This window comes from Pseudochaenichthys georgianus, chromosome 4 (genome assembly GCF_902827115.2).
Source record: "Pseudochaenichthys georgianus chromosome 4, fPseGeo1.2, whole genome shotgun sequence".
NCBI lineage: Eukaryota > Metazoa > Chordata > Actinopteri > Perciformes > Channichthyidae > Pseudochaenichthys > Pseudochaenichthys georgianus.
Genome location: NC_047506.1, coordinates 41,447,891 through 41,470,189, shown reverse-complemented (window position 1 = coordinate 41,470,189; position 22,299 = coordinate 41,447,891). Strand labels below are relative to the sequence as shown.

Genomic DNA, 22,299 nt, shown 5'->3' with positions numbered 1-22,299 from the left:
ATATAATCAATCAAACAAAGTTTATTTTGTATTGTTTAAATAAAATAAATAATGTTATTTATAATGTTGGCAGGCCCCCAGTTTGGAATAACAGACAGGATCATGCAATGTTCTGCTGTGAACAGGAGAAGCAGCTAACGGTATTTAGCTGCAGAAAATAAAATAGAATACATAATAATTCATAAATGGTTTATTTTAAATATTTTGATATTAAAGCTCACACAGGCAGATAGAGCAGCTCGGGGAGGTAAAGGCATCACTTATTACACCTTGCCGCGTGAGTGCAGCCATGTGCAATGATGTGCTTGTGTTGGTGTGTTCCAGGTATGCTCAAGTGATGAAAAGACGTATAAAAGTGTTAAAAGAAACTAGCGGTAATGCATCAATATTTATATCGTATATTATCATAATTTAACAGTTAAATGGCAAACATGTCATGTATGCTGTGCAATAGCTGCCCACTGCTCCTAGTACTAGGATGGGTTCAAAGCAGAGAACACATTTCACTGTGTGCTGTGTGCTCTGCATGTGTGACCGTTAAAGAGGGGTTTCATATCTCCATATTCTTCTTCTTTCATCCCTCTCAATTCTTCTTCGTCACAGTGCGTCACCGGCTAGCTAAATTGGGCTAATGTCTTTAGTATTATAACCTGTAACCAAATAGTGAGTTGTGTCTGTGTGCTGAAGAGTGTCAGTTAGCGTGTTATCGGGTTAATTGTGAGCAGACCTTTGGTATTTTATGTTTATCTAAGTTGGAGAATGTGAACAAATGTTTAGACAGAGACATCACTTATTAGAACGTGTCGAGTGTATGCCCAAGGCAGTGATGTGCTTGTGTTTGTGTATTTCAGAGATGAAGTAAAAGGATTCTTATTTTAAACGTATACAAGCCTTAGAGTCCCTTTTATGTCCAAGTGTGCAACATTTTTATCAAAGAGGTCTGGCTTTGAAGAGAACATAGATACCAGCGTCAGATCTTTTTTTAATTGGGCTGTCAGACAGCAATGCAAAGTGGTGAAAACATTCTTAATATAGCGTCAACTTAAACTGATACAGGATTTGTGTAGGTGTCTAAAATGTGATTCGCTCCAAACCACTCACTTTTAGCTTCTGTCCTGTAACTCCTGTCTGTTTCTCCAAACAGGGAGGCAAGTTGACCTCCATTTACTATAGTTAACACAAACTATGCATAAACCCCCACTTCAAACTATGCTAACTATCCCTTTAGAATGGATCAGGAAATGGAGAAAGAACCCAAGAGATACTCTATAGACAAGAACAATAAGTATGACACTGGGAATGGATTAGACAAAGGAAAATAAGTCGGTAGAGGATAGATGGAGAAACTTCAAAACGGAAAAAGTCAGATCAAGTTCACAAAACAGACATCATGGAAAGAAAGACAGATTGTAAGAGCCAGATGAGTTTTTACATGCAGCAAGGGGGTTTGTTCCCACTCTGCATGAACTACATAGAGATGTACAGTAGATGGTCTTGTATATCAACTCTCAGAACCACAATGGTTCTGCTGTCTTACCCCGATGACGGACTGGTGCTCTGTGGGTTCCGTAAACCTTCTGTTTAACTCCACCGGGTCTCTTGGGAACAGCATGTCTCCTGCTTGTAGATCCTCATAATCCAGCGGACCACCACTCCCATCCTTGGTCTCAGCATGACTTATCAGAACCTGCAATCCACAGAGGGGGCCACATCAGTTAGTGAGTGAAACATAAATCCTTTCCAGATTTTCATATTTCTTTTAACCACATCCAGTTGTGAGAAGTGTTGCTTAAGTCCGGGTGTTCACTAAGACACAGGCATGGAGATTTGACTATTGGAGAGGAGGTTGCCAAAACATTCTGCAACCAATCATTTGGATTTAAAATCAGGGTTCATACATTTTTTCAGCAATGATTTTCAATGACTTCCCCATGACTTCTCAATGACCTTTACCTCATTTTCCATGACCAAAGAAAAATTACCACTGAAAATAGTTTATTTGAACATGGAACAGGAAAATAAGGTCTGCATATGAAACATGTTGTGCCTATCTAAAACAAATCAAATAGTAGGCTTACTAGCTTCTACACGCTAAAGCAACTGTAGTCAGGGATGCAAACTCATCAGGTATGAAAAAGGTGACAAGGATCCGAGCCCCCCGACCCCACGGAATATCGGCTTTAAAATGAGGAATAACAGGATTTTAGCAGTCAGAACAACTAAAGCAGCAGTTAATAACAGAAACGCCAAAGAGTCACATCTAATAGAAATATATAAAAGCATTTATTTTAATTGTGTACTGTAGCAGTCAGTTTATAATTCTGGCAGCACTGTTGAGCATTTTGAAAATATATTTTCATGCCTCTGTGCAAGGCTTAGTCTTTCTATCTGTATAGCCACTGGTGTAACTAAGTTCATAAACTCAACAAGTACTATAACCTGACTTTGAAGAGCAGACTCTCTGAGTCAGATCGTAAAGTGGTCCAGCAGACTGATTGGTGAGCCACAGCTAAACCTGGAGACCCTGTACCTCAGGCAGTTACAGCGGTTATCCAGCTCCATATTGGACGATGACTCCCACCCTCTGCACTCAGAAGTCAAGCTTCTTCCTTCGGGCCGGAGGTTACTTGTCCCAAGGAGTAGAACGAAGCGGTATAAAAACCAGCAGCTATTGCACAAATTAACACATCATAGGAGCGTCACACAGATGCCTATTTTTATTTATTTATTTATTTAATTGTGAATTTTGAATGTCCATGTTTGTACTAGTGTTTTCCTTCTTAAAATGTTTTTTAAATATTTTGAGATTTGGTTGAGCAGGGTATACTTGTACTTTTACTAGTCCTTTATTAGAGATGTGTCTGTTGTTTGTATTTGTTTATAGTGTCAGGATGGAACCCTTGTCTTTTTCTCTGCAAACAGAATCTACCTACGGGTACAAATAAATAACCTGAAGGTACATGGTGTACTTCGACTCCACTACAGTTCAGAGGTACATGGTGTACTTCTACTCACTACAGTTCAGAGGTACATGGTGTACTTCGACTCGACTACAGTTCAGAGGTACATGGTGTACTTCGACTCCACTACAGTTCAGAGGTACATGGTGTACTTTTCCTCCACTACATGTATTTAATACCTTTAGTTACTTCACAGATGTGGATGAATGATGTGAAATATAATCAAGTGTTAAATCAGACTTTAGTTCCACCTGGAGTAAATCCACCAGCTACCCTGCAGTATACAAAGCCATTCAAACTAGCTGCACCTTCACCAGCTTTGAGAACACTTTCATGATCAATCATTATAAAACATATCATATACACTGAACACAAATATAAATGCAACACTTTTGTTTTTGCTCCCATTTTTCATGAGATGAACTCAAAGATCTAAAACATTTTCTATAAACACAAAATAACCATTTCTCTCAAATATTGTTCACAAATCTCAAAAAATCTGTGATAGTGAGCACTTCTCCTTTGCCGAGATAATCCATCCCACCTCACAGGTGTGGCATATCAAGATGCTGATTAGACAGCATGATTATTGCACAGGTGTGCCTTAGGCTGGCCACAATAAAAGGCCACTCTGAAACGTGCAGTTTTGCTTTATTGGGGGGGTCTGGGGGGGTCCGAAAACCAGTCAGTATCTGGTGTGACCACCATTTGCCTCACGCAGTGCAACACATCTCCTTCGCATAGAGTTGATCAGGTTGTTGATTGTGGCCTGTGGAATGTTGGTCCACTCCTCTTCAATGGCTGTGGGAAGTTGCTGGATATTGGCAGGAACTGGAACACGCTGTCGTGTACGCCGATCCAGAGCATCCCAAACATGCTCAATGGGTGACATGTCCGGTGAGTATGCTGGCCATGCAAGAACTGGGATGTTTTCAGCCTTCAGGAATTGTGTACAGATCCTTGCAACATGGGGCCGTGCATTATCATGCTGCTTGTCGTGGATGAATGGCACAACAATGGGCCTCAGGATCTCGTCACGGTATCTCTGTGCATTCACAATGCCATCAATAAAATGCACCTGTGTTCGTCGTCCATAACATACGCCCGCCCATACCATAACCCCACCACCACCATGGGCCACTCGATTCACAACATTGACATCAGAAAACCGCTCACCCACACGACGCCACACACGATGTCTGCCATCTGCCCTGAACAGTGAAAACCGGGATTCATCCGTGAAGAGAACACCTCTCCAACGTGCCAGACGCCATCGAATGTGAGCATTTGCCCAATCAAGTCGGTTACGACGACGAACCGGAGTCAGGTCGAGACCCCGATGAGGACGACGAGCATGCAGATGAGCTTCCCTGAGACGGTTTCTGACAGCTTCTGCAGAAATTCTTTGGTTATGCAAACCGATTGTTGCAGCAGCTGTCCGAGTGGCTGGTCTCAGACGATCTTGGAGGTGAACATGCTGGATGTGGAGGTCCTGGGCTGGTGTGGTTACACGTGGTCTGCGGTTGTGAGGCCGGTTGGATGTACTGCCAAATTCTTTGAACGCCTTTGGAGACGGCTTATGGTAGAGAAATGAACATTCAATTCACGGGCAACAGCTCTGGTGGACATTCCTGCTGTCAGCATGCCAATTGCACGCTCCCTCAAAACTTGCGACACCTGTGCAATAATCATGCTGTCTAATCAGCATCTTGATATGCCACACCTGTGAGGTGGGATGGATTATCTCGGCAAAGGAGAAGTGCTCACTATCACAGATTCTTTCAGATTTGTGAACAATATTTGAGATAAATGGTTATTTTGTGTATATAGAAAATGTTTTAGATCTTTGAGTTCATCTCATGAAAAATGGGAGCAAAAACAAAAGTGTTGCATTTATATTTTTGTTCAGTGTATATTATTCTGAAATGGACCAATCTGCACAATGACTACTTTTACTGTCGCTACTTTCACTATATTTTGATGAGAATACTTTTCTACTTTTACTTGAGGAACATTTTGAATGCAGGACTTTTACTGAAACAGAGTATTCCTACACTCTGGTACTTCTACTTTTAATCAAGTACAAGATCTGAGTACTTCTACTTTTACTCAAGTACAAGATCTGAGTACTTCTACGTTTATTAAGTACAAGATCTGAGTACTTCTACTTTTATTAAGTACAAGATCTGAGTAGCCTACTACTACTACTACTAAAGTATAAGATCTGAGTACTTCTACTTTTAATCAAGTACAAGATCTATACTTATACCACCTCTGTTTATAGCCTATGAAAAAAACTATTAGAAAACTAAGGCTAAAGCTAACGTTAGCAGATAGTGACAATGTATGCAGGGTTGGGTTTTAACGGAATACATGTAACGGCGTTACGTAATCAGAATACAAAAATCAAGTAACTGTATTCAGCTCGCGTTACATTTGAAAAACGAGTAATCTGATTACAGTTACTTTCGTAAACCTGAAGTGAATACATTTTGGATTACTTATTGGAATTATTGGTGGAAAGATTTCCTCACAATATTTAATATTCATTACTAAAGGTACAGCCGAATCATCACAGCGCACAAAACCTATTACCGCCGCAGATGGACCAAAAAAGGGAGCGTTTGAAAAAAAGGGGCGGGTCCGCTCAGTGAAACAATAACAACGAAACATGGAGGTACAAAAGTCTGCGTTTAAATCGCGCGTCTGTGTGTGTGTGTGTGTAGAGGTGTGTGTGGTTAAAACACATCAGCCACACCGCTCTTTAGCCTTTCTAATGATTCTGAAGGTAAACACAGTGAAGGCGGTGCGTGAAAGGCTCGTCTTCTCAGAAGCTGAGTTAACCCTCCCGCTGCCTCCTGGCGCTGCATAGATTTCATGAAGTGAAGGAGGTTTTCCTTCTATAAAACAGCTGCGGGCATGAATGTGTCACAGACATGAATTCATAGATCAAGGCAGACTGGTGCACACACTCTCCTGTTTTGCCAATCCGGTGCTTAAACAAAAATACACCCCTGGCCGAAATGTCCTTAAAATGAAGTCCGAGTTCGACATTTTAATTCATGTCCTGCCAACACTGGCAGGACAGAAGGCGACACCGCCGTTCTGCCGTGTCCTAACTCCTCACATCCCAAGCTGCATCCCCAACAAGTTTATTATGTTGTAACATCGTTTCAGATGTGTTGTTTCAGTTGTGCTCTTGATAAGCCATTAAAACAGTAAAAACACGTTCAGTTTCCTTTTGCTTTGCAGCTTTTTGTGTCTCTTGTTCACCAAAACATACCCATCTGTTATGGGAAAAGAAAGTAATCCAAAAGTAATCTAAAAGTAATCTGATTGCGTTACTTTTTTTAAGACACGTAACTGTAACTGTATTCGGATTACTTTCAGAGCCATGTATTCAGTAATCAGTAACTGATTACATTTACAAAGTAACCCTCCCAACCCTGAATGTATGCTAGCTAGCTAGCTCAACGATTCTTTAAATGATATTGCGACAGAAAAACATGTCAGTTCACATCACGCTCTGCCGCTCTGCTCTGAACACCTGAACGGCCCGTTCTAACAGCTGTTCACCAGCGGTGCAGTCAGTCGGGACTCCGCACAGTTAACGAACGCACCGTAGATAATGTAGCTGACCCTCATCCCGGAGCAGCAGAGTTCAGCCGACAGGCAGGAAGACTCGAGCACACAGCTCGCACTTCATATATTAAAAAATAACACCATGCGCGTCATGATGGCACATAACAGCTCGCGACCGCAGATTATTTCAGCGATTAGATTAAATGTAAATTATATTTGATGCAACTTTAGTTACATTTCCATGACTTTTCCAAAACTTTGGGAAAAATATTGTTTTCCATAACTTTTCCAGGGCCTGGAATTTGCATTTTCAATTTCCATGACTTTTCCAGGTTTTCAATGACCGGACGAACCCTGTAAAATGTGGGAATGTCCTGTGGTTTCAGCACTGGGACTCATCCTGGAAAAAAACATAGAACATACTTTAATTTCTCTGTAGAGCAGAAGAATGTCAGGGGTCTGACATGAGGACATGCTTCTCTAAGAAAAGGCAGATTTAATTATGTGAGAGGACAATCTCTGTGACACCAACAGTGTTTTCCTTGAGTCTGCACCAAATGAGTTAGTTGAACTGCCTTTGGTGCCACTGCTGAAGTAAATCAACTTGTCAAAGGACAGAAGAAACAACAGCCAAAGCAGATTATTTCCGAAGTGTGGGGATCTACACAATGAAGTTGAGTCTCATTTGACTAGAGGTCAGAAGAGATCCCTGCATCCAAGTGCAAACACAAAAGACGACCTTGGACTTGTGCCCAGGTTTTCCTTTTGCATCGGACAGAAAATGTGTTGTTCCAAATTTCCTCCACAAAAGATCTCAAAAGGTTGGGGAGGAAGTGATTCATCCTTGCTTGTTAGAACAAATGCACTGAGTGAATGCATTCCACAATAATGAAGACAACTGGGGCTGTGAGACTGTTCTCACACTGATAACCATGACATGGCAATGTGCTCATAATGGTGTCATATTGCTTGTACATGTATTCATTAAATAAAAAGGTTTTAACAGTTTGTGGAAAAAGTGTTTAAGCTTCAAGTGTCAGAGAGGATATTTCCTATTAGCTGTTGATGTCTGATAGCTGACGTTATTGGGAAATATGTTGTCAACTTCGGTGATGCTAGTGGCTTAAACACATTGTTTTCCAACCAGTCCATATAGTGAATAGTAAATACAGTTATGTATCAGCAGTGGTTTATGACTTCTTTGTTTAATTTGAAAATATGGAAGCTGGCCTGCTATGCTAACTAGCTTTTACTCATAAACGGTTTCAACCTAGTAAGCCAGTTAGCCAAGTTGGCGTAGTCAAATAATAGGGCTGTGCATCTTCACTGGTCTCACGATTCGATTCGATTATCCTGTCAACGATTCGATTCAATTCGATATCCCGATGCATCACGATGCATCACGATTCATACCAATGCGTTGCATCCTCAATTTTCTATATTACTGCACATGGCTTATTTTTCATCAATGCATACATACATATGAAGTCTCTTTTTATTATTTAGAAAGTGCTTCAGAAATCAATAACATAAAGTTGTTCCATCCTCAAAAACAAAAAAAGAATGCTTCTGCAGTCTAGCTGCAGCTTCGAGCAACAGTCTTCTGTTAAAAAAGGACACTGAATGTCCTGAATGTGGAATCACACACAGGACTTGAGTCTGAACACAGCAGACAACAGGAGTATTTACAATAGCATATACAGTACAAACAAAAATACTGCATGTGGGTGCACACTTACATTCTCTGTTTTACTGTTACATAAATCCCATGAATGTATGAGATTAAATTAGCTTCATTATATCTCAGTGATTAAGTGAATAATAAAGTTTCTATCGGGTTACTATCAGCCTGTCACTCATTATTTTCAGAGAGGGGGCGGGGTTTGGAGGAACGGAGAGGAGACGGTGATCGCGGAAGCTTTTTTCCTCCTGCCTTCACAAACTTTACACACGTATATATCGTCTGAAAATTGCTAGAGGACATTCATACTTTGCAATCCAAGTATGGAGTCAGATTTGGGTCAATATTCTAGCGCGTAAAACAAGCTACTCACGAGCGGAAAATGTGCTTTTACACGCGCATAAAATGACCCTCGCGTGCAGATTAAACCCCCGCGAGCGAGAGAGACAGCCCTCTTGCTCGCTCGCAGTGTGTCAGCCTCGCGGCGTCTGTCTATGCGCGTGAAAAGTTTCTGGCACTTTGGGGCGGAGCCACTGGACTTTGATTGACAGCTGCAAGGAAGCCCGGAGTTGCCAGGTTTGATAAATGCCTGAACTACCAAGAGCCGAGGAGTAGTGACAGCTGCAAGATCAATTGGACGAGATTGAATGGTAAAGTTGTCCATACAAAACTATTATATTCGTAAAGTGTACAGCTAATTAATATATATATATATATATATATATATCTTAATGAATTTTATATAAAACAATATATTTTTGAGTGGGCTGTATCTGTCGAAAACTGCTGTCTGCTGTATGCACCTCCCTGAAATGAACTATAAATGAATTATAGTATTACTATAGTATACTATAAGAGTTGTATAGTGTCCTTTAGTAAGTTTGTATTTTTCACCAGCTATTGTATTACTATAGTTTTTTATGTAGTGCCATTTTATTAGCTATAGTAGCCCTATAATATGTCAATAGTAATACTATGTATCTAGATCTTTGTAGTATTCCTATATTATTTTAAATAGTATAACTATAGTATAATATATAGTGTTTCTGTAGTTGTTTTTTGAACACACTATAGAACACTCCTATAGTAATAGTATGATGTCGTCATAATGAATCCATATTATTACTATAGTGTTTGTAAAAGTATTGCACTCCTAGAATTAATGTGTAATTTTGTTTATATCAAATTAATTTATATATATATATATATATATATATATATATATATATCAGGGTTTCCGTTAGCCGGTAATTACCGGTTTTTAGCTGGTACAATTTATTAAAAAACCGGTAAATTCAAAACCTGACGGTCAAAATGTCTGGTAATAATTAGGGAGGCTCCGATCGATCGGCCGCCGGTCATTATCGGCCGATATTCACTCTTAATAGTTTGATCGGTGCTCTCTATAAAGGCCGATCAGGAGAGCTGGATCTGATCGATATGGACATAAACGCGAATGAAGTGTAACCGGAGCGAGAGAGAGATCAGATCAGCTGCTGAGTCTGACCGAGACACGCAGCTCTGCATAATCACCTGAAGCCCCGCCCTCTGTTTAGCGGGCTGCAGGAGCTGCTTGAGAAACTGACGGGCTGTCAGGAGAGAGAGAGGGAGGGAGAGGGGAAAAGAGAGGCTCCGTTTCTCCCGTGTTATTATTCAAAGTTGATGTAAACTTCTGAATAATGTACGTTATCTACTACAAGTAGTTTGTTTGAATGTAATAATTATGTTGTTTGTGGAATCATTTATTGAAAAATGTTTATAATCTGTTACGATTATAAACTGAAGCAATATAAAAATGAGCCCCGTGAACTGAGTTTTAAACTGAAGCATATCTGCTCATAGTCCGGTAATTACCTGCTAACGGAAACTCTGCTACACAACTATTATTATTATTATTATTGAAATATGACCGGTAAGTTTCAAATTAGTCCGGTAAAATAAATTCTGCCCGGACATTTGACCGGCGAGAAAAAATCCTAGCGGAAACCCTGATATATATATATATATATATAGCTGTGTAGCTGTACACTTTACGAAAATAAATTACGAATATAATAGTTTTTTATGGACAACTTTACCATTCAGTCTCGTCCAACTGATCTTGCAGCTGTCACTCCTCGGCTCTTGGTAGTTCAGGCATTTATCAAACCTGGCAACTCCGGGCTTCCTGGCAGCTGTCAATCAAAGTCTAGTGGCTCCGCCCCAAAGTGTCAGAAACGTTTCACGCCGTGTAGACAGACTCCACGAGCAAGTGAGGCTGACACTCCCGCGAGCGAGCAAGAGGGCTGTCTCGCTCGACCTGACATGATTGTAACGTGATTATTTTTGAAAAACATAAATCCCTGTGCCGCAGCGACACGGAGTGATTCAGAGCGGGTCCTTCTGCTGTTGGTTCTGGACTGGTGTTCTTGTGTTGGTGGATAAAGCAGACTGCTCTGTGTTTGGTGTTGCTGTGCCGCTGTCACGTCTGCGTCACCGACCAATTTGATATTAAAGTGACAGAAAAAAAAAACGTTATAGTAAAGCCGCGGCCGGAAAATCAGGAAGCAACGTTACTACGCTATAACCGATTATCTTCCGTCACTGCATCGATACCGAATCGTCCACGTCCGCATCGCAATGCATCGTAGAAACGATTATTTTCAACACCCCTATCAAATAATAGCTCAAAAATGTGGCCCCAGGGCTGGATAACTGCCTGTGTTTTTGATGTCCACCCACACAAATACTGCACCAAAATGGAGATAAAATATGAAGGGTATTGCTATTAGTGCAGAACATGTTTTTCTTAAAATAAACAAGTCGGTTGTAATTGTATGGTTGGAAAAAACACATTTGAATTTCAGTTAAAATGTTAAAGTAAAACAAGTATGACCATGTTTTAGTAAACACAGCATTTCAAGTGAGTGAATATTGGACTTGCCTTCCTATATTTGAGTTTATTCAACGCGTATAAGCTTAGAAAATCGCATGTTTTTGCCATTTTCTAATCTTTCTCTTGGATGCGTGCTTGGACCAAATCAATACGTCTTTATGGAGGTTGACACCCTGAAATGTCACAAACACAGAGAGCATGGTCTCTCCAATGCCAACAAACACTTCTAGTGGGAAGTGAGGATTGAGAGGGATTCTGTTTATATAAGTCTATACTCAGTTTATTGGGGGAAATCCTACTCATTATGCCTTTAAAAACACTGAGTTTGTTTGTACATTATAACCGGGCAGCCAATTTCCATGGTTAAGGTTAAGCAGCCTTGTTGACATGACTTGCTGTAATAATGGGTATTGTACTCACAGAGTTGATGTGGAGGGCCATTGGGCTGCCCTGCATGGGATATACAGTGGTCAGGCAGCCAGTCAAAGGAGTTTCCAGGGTGTAGTGGGTGGCATTCACTGTTGCTTTGCATGCTGGATCTTGGAGCGTGAGGTTGGCATGAGCAAACCCATTCGCCTGAGGAAACATACAAAAATGGCAACATTGAGTAAAGATCAAAACAACTTTTACTAACTCATTTTTATGATAAAATGTTAAAAAAGGCAAAGTGGTTGTGTGAGACTTTGGTTCCCAGGAATAAACAAATCCCACAAGGTGGTCTAGCTCCAGCCCCAGCTTCTCCTAATTACAGTGTATGCCAGTTTCCATTCTGTGATGTGGGCTGACTGCACAGGCCCGTGTTCAGACGCCAAATGTCAATGTCAGGGATGTGGTCACTTAAATACAAAGTAATAGAACAATGACAACATTGTCATTAATGCTAGTTATTTCTACTTTACATTTGGTGACCTGATATCAGGTGTTTCTCAATCAGCAGGCTAACCTGATCTCTGCAGCTCAAAGCCCACACATTAATCATCGATCCATTCAGAGCCCTAATTGGTCCGGACACTGCAGTTCTCTTTGGGAGTTCTGTTCTCCATTGTTTGTTGTTTTCTGTTCATCTTGTCACATCAAGTCTGCGTCGTAAGAGCAGAAATGTGCAAACAAAACACCCAAAAGCAAATGTGATTGATCGGACCATGAAACAATTTTCAGATGTGCGACTTGAAAGGTATTTCAAATCATCGACGACACTGGATTAAGTGTGGTTGGGAAACAAAATATTTCATTGGTTTTGTTCTTTGCTGGAATAAAGCATTATCACGCATTGAATATTCAAAATGAACTGTTGTTTTTGTCTATTTAACATGAGAGGGGAACATGTCTTAACTGTTTGCTTCTTTACTCTAAGATCATGTTGCTTCATCTGTTTGATGATTGACAGAAAATGTATTTATTTAACAACTAAGTAACGCACATATTTGATAGCTAATGTTTTCTTTATCTCTACCACGTTAACTTATATGCTTTAAAGAAATGGTATGTATGTGTGTGTCTGTATGAAATATGTGGACATTTTTATTTTTGGTAAACGTTAAATATATATGAAATGATGCCTCCTGGATTGAACCCCAATTCAATTAAACTATTCAAAATAACCATTCCTTTAGCTCTGTACGTTTCCAGGCAGAGGGGTCCATAATGGATGACATCTTGCTCTCCACTCACTTGCAGGCTTTCTTTTTCGATGCTGACCACCATCCTCGTGGCCTCACACTGCACGCTGAGGCCCACGTTCAGAAATTCATGATGGTCCTCGGGCTCTCCGTTCTCCCAAGGCCGCTCATCGATGGAGGGGGGCAGGCCGTCGGACTGAGGCGGGGGGAAGTGGAAGGGCAGGCTGGAGCGCCGGGAAGCAGCTCCCGACCTCGCATGAGGACTGGCGTCACGCAGGATGGAGAGCTCTGGAGGCAACATGCTCTCCAGAGGATCCACCACATCTGTAAATCACAAATTGTAATAAGTTATTATATATATTATATTAGCTATGAAGAAATTGCATCAGCTGCTAAAATGTATGTATGCGCATATTAGTCAAGCTTCAGTGGAAAAACGATTATGTCAACACATTTCTCATAAATGTATTAGGTTAGTTGAAAGCAATAATATTAAGTTGAACCTACTTTTTCAACTAAACTTATAATTGCTTACCTAATACAGTTATGTGAAATATTTTACATAGTATATTTAATTAAAATCGACGTTTCCGTTTTTTCAGTGTACAACACATTATGTCTGTTTCTGCGCTTCAGTAGAATTAAATTGAGAGGATGTTTTTTTTACCTCGCTCTCTAAGTCGGATAGTGAAGTGGTTAGCAACGGGAGTGCTGGTGTAAGATGTGACAGGACCGTAGCCATGGTCCCCCGCCCACTTGATAAAGGCTTGTGACCCCGATGGCAAGTTCTCCTTCGGGGATTTGGACACCTGCATCACTTTTTGTGTATTGAAACTAACACTCACGGTATCAGAGGCCTGTGAAAAAGAAAAGCAGAGGTGTTATTTATCTTGTAGAAAAAGTCAACATTTGCATAAGCTCCTTTAAGATGTTCAGGAAACAAAAGACATAGTTTACTGTTCCAGAGATGTTAAACTTCAAGTTCAGTCCTGTTCTCATTCTGTGTCCGGTGTGAATCATGTACCGTGTGAGGTGTGGGCGTGTCGCCGCTCAATCAATGCTGAGAAACCATCATGTGAGTTTCCCCCATAACATGTGTCTCCTGCTCTGATTCAGACCTTTCCCACACATTCAAGTCTCTTAAGCAACTCTGAAGAGAACCCGTTGTGTGACAGAAGCAAGGCCTCAGTGTTACGAGGCTATCATATCACACACATAGTTGACACAATCCCAAACACTGGTTGCACAAGCACAGCATCCTGTGTAACACTGCTGTCAGGTCAAATTCAAACGGTCAGGAATTTGGCAACAAAAATGGGTTTTGTGTTTTAGAAAGACCATTCTGCTTTGGTTTAACACTGATGATAATGATGTGTGGCAGCTACAAAGCAGTAGTAAACAAATGTATTTGTTGTCATTGTCTGACTTTGGTAAATCCGAACTAACCCTTAAAAGTACAAAAGTAAACAAATAGAAGAAACAAGCCGATTGAGCCAGTGATAGATGAGCACATCCAGTGTTCTGTGAGTTCAAATTAATTAATATTAAATGTGCCTTTTTCTAGGTGGCTTAAATATGTTTGCTGTTGTCTATCAGAACTATCCCTGCAACTTCTGCTTAATGCATAACAATGGCTTTGTGCTGATGAACGTACTGCAGGCTTTGACCTGGTATCACACTCACACACGCTGACAGACACACTATACAGCAGTGACCAGGCAGCTGTGCAAACACACCGTGCCGGGTAAAAGTGCTGTGTCATGGCTGCAGAAGCATCAGCGTTACACAGCGAGGAGACACAGAGCCCCTCACACAGCTCCACTGAAATCAGCACACAAATCATACCGTAAATACCAAAAAAGGAAATATTTTGAGAAATGCCCAACATTAGTGAGTCTCTTTCAGTTGCATTGCACTGATTTCTTATTTCACTCCGGAGAAAGAAAATGTTCAACATTTCAGCCCTGGAGCAAATAGAGAGCTTGGAAAACTGCCAATTCTCCATCAAGATGATGTACAGTTAAACTGTTCTTCCAAAGTGTACATAGGTGTCATATTCTTATAGTTCCTAAGCGTTCTAAGAGACACTAATGAAGATTTAATATCAAATCTGTAAACTCAGCTCTGTTATGTGTAAAAGTATAGTCCTAAGAAAAGGGCATTCTGATATACTTCAGAAATAAGCCAGTGTTTGTTATGTGTGTGTGGCGAGGAGGTGCTAACAGCTAGCAGCTTAAGACAACGCCTGAAGAGAACTGCTCGTATTTCACATCGTGACTGATGGTGATGGGAAGCAGCTTTGTGCATCTCAAGTGCTGCAGTAGCTTTGGCTCTAAAAGATGTGATGCTCCCACCACCTCCCACTCCTGGCTCTCTCAATGTGATGACATCCTGGAGCTGCCACAATGTCATTTCACAGTTCCCCCTAACCTGTTATCCCCCCCTGCAGCGGGGACCCGGCGCCAATTCAACACACATTCTGGTGTGACACGTTCTTTGGGAACTGGTGTAAAGTGATGACATGTCTGTCTGGGACATGACTTGTGAGCCACCGTGATGTTTGATAACACACATCTCAGTGTTGATGTCTGTGAAGGAATAAAAAAAGATGTTCCTGAATGGAAAGCTGTCTGTTTTTCATGCTTACCACTACAACCAGGTTTCCGATCACGCTGTGGGCCTTGATGACCCAGTTCACGGACTTGGCGCACTTGAGCAGCAAGATGACGTTACGATGCAGCGGGGGATCGTCCTCCAGAGGCCGTAGATCCACTATGACATCCACCTGGAAAGCACTGCAGAGAAGCAGGAGAGAGGGGAGGATAGTTGGACGTTTAGATCCACAAAGTGTTATCACGCCTTCTGTGTCTGGCCAACTAATTAAAAACCTGGATGCAATCCCAGAAAAAATGCAGACATATGCAACACAGACCAGAAAGCATTGCAGTGAACTACAGCGCAGTGATTCCCAGATGTGCTTTGCGTCTTTGGAATAATCACTCCGTTGGGGAGTGAGGATATTATCTGGCAACATGAACTCTGAGACCCACTTTTGAAATATCTCTCAAAAAACAAACCTCCACTAAGTGAACAGTGACGGCCGTCCACACACAGGCATGAACAAAATCTTTCAAAGCTTCGCCCATTCACTTGAATGGGGTGACGTAGAAGATTTGAATCTTCGCCGAACTGCATTGTGGGGAGCGGAGCATGGCTTTGCAAGCATCGTGAGCATCAAAAGTTGAGCAATGTTCAACTTTTGATGCTCCCGATGCTTTCGAAGCTGGCAATCAAATCCCGTTTATGCAAATCCCGCCAGTACAAGCGCTAGCCAATCAAACCGCGTGCAAGCTGGGAGAGCCAGACCGCAGTTCATTTCCTCATATTCCAAACGAGAAATTACGGTAGCAAATCACCCGGTTCTTTACGACCAGACTATTTACCGGGATACAAACCGGAGGAACCAGGCATGGAGGGAGGGGGCAGAGACAGTGGGTGAAACTGGTAGCTTTTCGCCTGTTTGGGGAGTTTATATCCAGTTTACTTCGTTTTAACATTGCTATTGCTTTGTATGCCGGAGGCGGGCGGGAGATTCCTGATTGGTTGTTGGTCGCCTTGGGCGCGAGAAATCGCCAAGCCTCAGACACGCCCAGCTTCAAGATTTTTTGATGCCTGTAGTGTAGACAGGCCATAACGGTACGTCCACACAGCAGCTTTAGACGAAACTTCCACCGCTTCCAACGCTTCTCTGCTCAATGACTTTGAATGGGGATGACGTCACTTTGCCTCGCGTTTCGCCGAACTGCATTGTGGGGGAGCGAAGCGAAGATTTCCAGGATTTCCAGGATTCCAAAGTTGAGCAATGTTCAACTTTTGAAGCTGAGCTGGAAGCGTCAGCCAATCAAACACGTTTATGCAAATCTGACAGTAGAAGCGCTAGCCAATCAAACCGCGTGTAAGCAGGGAGAACCAGACCGCAGTTAATTTCCTCATATTCCAAACGAGAAATTACGGTAGCAAATCACCCGGTTCTTTACGACCAGAACTATTAACGGGATACAAACCGGAGGAACCAGGCATGGAGGGAGGGGGCAGAGACAGTGGGTGAAACTGGTAGGTTTTCGCCTGTTTGGGGATTTTATATATATTTATATATATATTGCTCGCATAAAATCCCCGGGGTTTTTTGCTTTGTATGTCGGGGGCGGGAGATTCATGTGATTGGTTGTTGGTCGCATTGCTCGCAAAAAATCCCCAAGCTGTCAGACACGCCCAGCTCCAAGATTTTCAAGATTTTTGAAAAGCTGCTGTGGACGTACCGTAACCCCCCAACTGACTTTCCATCCAAAACAAACTCCATGGAGATTAGTGAGAGCATCTTGACCTCGAAAATAAACTATGACTACATGTTTTCTTGGCTCCGGCCACTCACCTGCTGGAGTTGGGGGCTTGCAGCTCAATGATGTGGACCTCTTGGTCTTTGTCGGGTCCAGACAGCACACAACCCTTTGATGTCTGTGGCTCCACGTAGCCGCCCAGGTAGTTCAGAGACAGGAACTTGGTATCAATCTTGCAAGTGTCAGAAAACAGTGGATCTGAAAGAGAAAGGGTTGTTTATGAAACTGGTTGGGGGTTCTGTGAGGCTATAATGATCCCCCAAAGGAGAAATACGGCTTTTTGTTACCCCACACCACAGGAAGGTCAGAGCCGGGGTTAGCTACATAACAGCAGCCGTGCTTCTGGGAGATTTCAGTGCTCTGCCTAGGAGACTTCAGTAGGGTGGATGTTTGAACAGTCTCCATGCTAACCTAACCACACAGTCCTGCAGCGCTGGTTATCACTGTATTAGCAACAACTAGACATGACAATTAACAAGTGCTAAACAATGCTAAATATAATGGGTAAATCAAAGCAAGCCAAATATAATCCCTCAAACAGTGGATTGGGATTCTGCTGCACTTGAAAACTGTATTGGGTTATTCCCTCACCACTGCTACACTCTGCCACAACATGTTATGAAAATGCAGCCTGTAGTGTTTCTGTGTTCCCTAAGGTTCTGGTACGGTAGGCCTTAATACTACATTGGCAAATACCTTATTACTCTTTTATTTTAGTAGGAAGGCCCTCAAGAAAGCCTGACAAAAATGTGTGTGTGCAAATTATTATATATATATAAATATTTATGTAGCTTTTATTATGAAACCTCAATCAAATATAGAAAACTGAAGACACTTTGTTTTTTTAACTATGTTGTTGTCTGAAGCAGTTAAAGATTAGAAATATTGTAACTGGTATCAACAGTAAAAAGAAAACCACTTTAAAGGTCTGTTAGAATGTGTGAGATTGGCCATGGTTGATGTGTTCCCGCCTGAATCATGCTCCCAGTCCGGCTCTGTGTTGGATGGGCTGGGCGTGCTCTGGTTGGCATGACCTCTTCTTATCAACAGGGACATTTCTCTTTTGGTTTTTACATGGGAAAACTAAACAACGTTTTTCAACCCTAGTTCCTGTACAATAACAGGACAAAGTTATTCATATACAGATGTTATCAAACGTTCTAGTGTTTTTTTCTCCACTTTCACTGCTCTTCGAAAAATTGGTTAACTGCTAAGAAAGTACTTTTAGGTCATACAAAGTGACACCCTTCTCAGCGGTCAGATAAAACACAAGACAGCTGCTTCCTTATTTGGCAAACAGACTTATTGGACAAAGTGCAAACTGAAGGCTGGCACCTTCCTTTCCGGAACCCTTGTGACACTTGGAAGAGCTAAAGGGAGACCTTGAGTACGGGAGTGGTTAGGAAAGCACAGTGAGAATGTGTCCATCTTCATGAACCACTACTAACGATGTGGAGGAGTGGAAATCTACAGCTCTTCACTCGGAGTAAACATCATGGCACTCTGAGCTGTTGCCAAACCCACAGCCCCTAATGACATAAGCCAAACGCTCGCAGGCTGAGCAACCACTCTGCTCTCCACAGCAACTAACAACACTGAGAGAGAACCTATCACTGGCAGTAGAGGAGCCATTATTTATTTCCAGACATGAGTTGTTTTATTTCCATGTGGTGAAGGATGCTCATTAAAAACAAGATGTCCTGTCTGAGAGCTGATGCATTGGGAGGTTGGACGTGCTGTCTGTTCACTGTATGGACCGGCCAGTAGAGGATGTTCTAACATGTGTGAAGATCACTCACAGCTTCCCCTCAGAATCCTGCAGTGCTTCCTCAAGCCACTCAGAAATAAGAAGTTGAAATGCTTCCACAGTCCTGATGTGGGTTTCTTCTTTGTGGTGCTGGACAGTTAGTAGCAGTAGCATGTCAATAAGTGTAGCAATGCTCCCACAAAGGCACTCAAGAAGAAGATCATCCAACATGGACATACATATTGCATGATTACAAATATCCCCAGATCTGCCTTGCTAGTGTCTTAATAGGAAGCCATTGCATTCATCAAGTGTCTTAGACCACAAAGATAAATGCAATTTGTTGTGGGAAAACAAAAAATGTAAATATAACTTTTGTCTATTAATAATAATAATATTAATTAATTAAAGCGTCGTATCTAGGTTTTGTCTGTTAGGAGTGAGATAGAGATTATTATCTAATATATGCATCCAATGAAGCATCGCATGAAGTCTGTGATGAATCAGAGGCTGTTTGTTGGGGCTGTCATAAACGTTTTTACATTTTAGTTTTGTAGGCAGACCATGCAGGCCAGCCCGATGGTCACCAAGGTTCATGTTTTAATAGCATTTCTACAAAAAAAAGCCCAGTCGAGCCTAAAATGTGAAAATATGGCTTAGACCTCAGAGAGTTCTACTTGGGCCTGCGACCATAGTTTTACTGTATTCTGTTTTGAAAATCCACAGCGGAGGTTTGTGTCATATGAGGTGTATTTTGCATATCTCCTCCGTAGCCAACGATCTGTGAGGCTGTTGGCTCGGAGACATAAACTCCGTAATAAATGGTAGTCTACATTTCATAAGAGGTGTAAAACTTGTGAGCATTTTAAATCGCATTTTGAACTTAATGTTTATATAATCTGTAGTGTATTTGTATCGTTGATTTATTGTGAGTGAACGGGCGATATACAGTAGAGAAGGTTTAAGCTGTCATTATTAGGGCTGTTATATACTGTTGCAGTGGGAAGCAGGCGTATTGTTTTTGGATACGTGTGGAGTCAGGTGGTCCGTGAGTGCTTTTTATTGGTTGAGTGTCCTTGGTATGAAGAGAAACACTGCGCTAGTGGAGTGTCAACGGGGGAGCCTCGCTGCGGGGAAATCATACAGATGGCTAGTCCGCCCTGAAAAATGTCTATGCACCCGTTATTATTATTAATAATATTTTGTAATCATCTCGCGACACCCACTCGGGGTCTTGGGACCCCCCACTTTGGGAACCCCTGCTCTAGAGTGACACTGCATGAAATGACCTGAATGCCAGAATACTCAAATACATAGTCCATGCCCTTTCTGTATATATCTGAGGTCCAATAGTGCATGTGGCTGTAAGCAGCTCAGCTCAGAAGTACCACAGGTAGCCCGTTGAGGGAAGGAAATTATTTTCCCAGAGCAGTGCATGTGAACCTCTAGCCAGAGTTCAAACACAAAGCTAAGTAAAGTTATGGGAGCTGAAGGGGAATGGGGGGGGGGCGTGCCTTGAGGCATACAGCTATGTTGGGAATTTTGGGAATCTAGTACCTTCTCCGACTTTGATGTAGATGTCTTGAGTCATCCTGAGCTCAGAGAAAGAGGTGACGGCTCTGTACTTCTTCTGGGCCCAGTTCAGGAGATGCTCATTGCCATGGGAAAAGGCCTCCTTCTGGATCTGGCAGGAAAGAGAGAAGTTCCCAGGCTGGAAGTGGACCTCTGAACCCTCAGATACCTTGAAGAGAGAAAAACACAAGAATGTAAGAGGACAAAGGCAGAACATGCCAACAAAGAGGAGATATACACTGTAATAGGTTTTCTTTTCAGCGTTGGTGATGTCCAGCATCTATTTTTAGTTCATTTAGTTAATGCATCAAATATTCCTTTTTTCACTTAACGTTTTAACACTCAAAAATCAAACTCCCTGTTGAGAAGGATATGCTCATAAAAAGTGAACTAAAGAAGAAGAACCTGCAGACAGACTGAGAAAAAAAGAGCTCAGCCTTTCCAAAATTAAACATGCTCTCTAAACATTGGTGAAACCCATCCTACACGCTCAATCCTTTCCGTTATTTCAAAGCTTCTACAAATATGCTCTGTGTATTTTTACACAATATGCTGTCTGGTTTCCAGTGTTTACACCTTGTACTGTGTTGTAGTGCGTCATCACAAATGTGTAGTACTGCTTTAAAATGGCCACAAGGGGATAACAGAGAAAACAAAAAAACTTGACACTGACAGACTGACTGACAAGAAGGACAGTTGTCGGGCACACACTCAAACCAGGTAATACATAACATAACATCTGAGGCACAAGCATAAAAAACTAATGTTCAAAAGACAATAACTTTGTGCACATGATACAACACTTTGTAATACAGTGATACAAGTAATGGATGTCATAAAAAAGTCAAAAATGAGGAAGAAACCGTATCAAACATTTTAACATAACTTGAGTCAGGTAGAATTCTTAAAATATAAAGGACGTGCTAATTTGCGTTGAACAGGGAAACTGGCCTGGCCGCATTGAAGGGACCACCCCTTTAGCACTTAATGGAGCTCAGAACATATGCTTCATTTCAGAGAGATAAACATTCACATGTGCTGTAAAACCTAGCGAACAACCAAACTGAGTCCAAGCACACGGTCTAGACAGCCTTCCTCATTGTATTTCCATGCTTGTTTTTCTTTCTCCCTAGGTATCCTATCTGTATGCATGAGAAGACAGTGCTGGCAGGCCCAATTAAAAACATGAAATCCCTACTGAGTCCAACAGGAATACGTTAGACTTCTTCTCTGTGATGATGTTGTGAAGTCTTCCTAAATTGCAATCATGTTTTATTGATAATGGAATAATATCCCTTGGGGGCGTTCAAGTTTTCAGACATAACTGTTGAAACAACATCACAACATCTGTCTGACCTCTGGACACTCCTCTCCATGTTCCTGGCATTGTCACCAGAGGCAGTAAATCCTGCAGGCCGAGGAGATGGGCTCCGTGGAAGAATTCAGCTTGATTGAATTTTTAGCGCTTACTACGGTGATAAGAAACAAAAAAGAAAGATGGCGAGGAGGTGGAGCCCAGAGGAGGGGCTAGAGTCTCATCGCTCACCTTGCCAAGCTCAGCAGAGCTTATTAGTTTAATTGCAGAAATACGACTGCAATTAGTCGCAAAGAATTAGAGGGGGGAAACCTGAAAGCCAAACTAGCTCCAGGCCATCCAGAGCACTGAAAACCTCAGGAATTTGAAACAGGGCCGTCACAGCCCCCCCCCCCCACCCTTTATCTCTCCCCCTATCTCTGTCTCAGTTGACAAACCCAAAGTACTTACAGTACAGTTCTATTTTCCTGCAGGGCAAACGCAGTATTTATGACATTGTACTTTTGTTCAACAGTATTTTTGGCGTGTGTGTATAGGTGTATAGTTTTGAT

The 22,299-nt window shown here is 41.7% G+C and overlaps 1 protein-coding gene across 1 annotated transcript in view; it reads right to left on the bottom strand.

Annotated features, from left to right (window-relative positions):
* tgfbr3 (transforming growth factor, beta receptor III) overlaps window positions 1–22,299 on the bottom strand; it is a 109,612-nt gene that overhangs the window by 14,622 nt on the left and 72,691 nt on the right. Inside the window, exons 6-12 of the mRNA XM_071203038.1 lie at window positions 20,419–20,602; window positions 17,150–17,312; window positions 15,365–15,512; window positions 13,385–13,574; window positions 12,770–13,041; window positions 11,519–11,674; window positions 1,538–1,687 (exon numbers count right to left, since the gene is read on the bottom strand). Of these exons, the coding sequence (XP_071059139.1) occupies window positions 1,538–1,687; window positions 11,519–11,674; window positions 12,770–13,041; window positions 13,385–13,574; window positions 15,365–15,512; window positions 17,150–17,312; window positions 20,419–20,602 (1,263 nt within the window). The remainder of the gene's footprint in view (window positions 1–1,537; window positions 1,688–11,518; window positions 11,675–12,769; window positions 13,042–13,384; window positions 13,575–15,364; window positions 15,513–17,149; window positions 17,313–20,418; window positions 20,603–22,299) is intronic.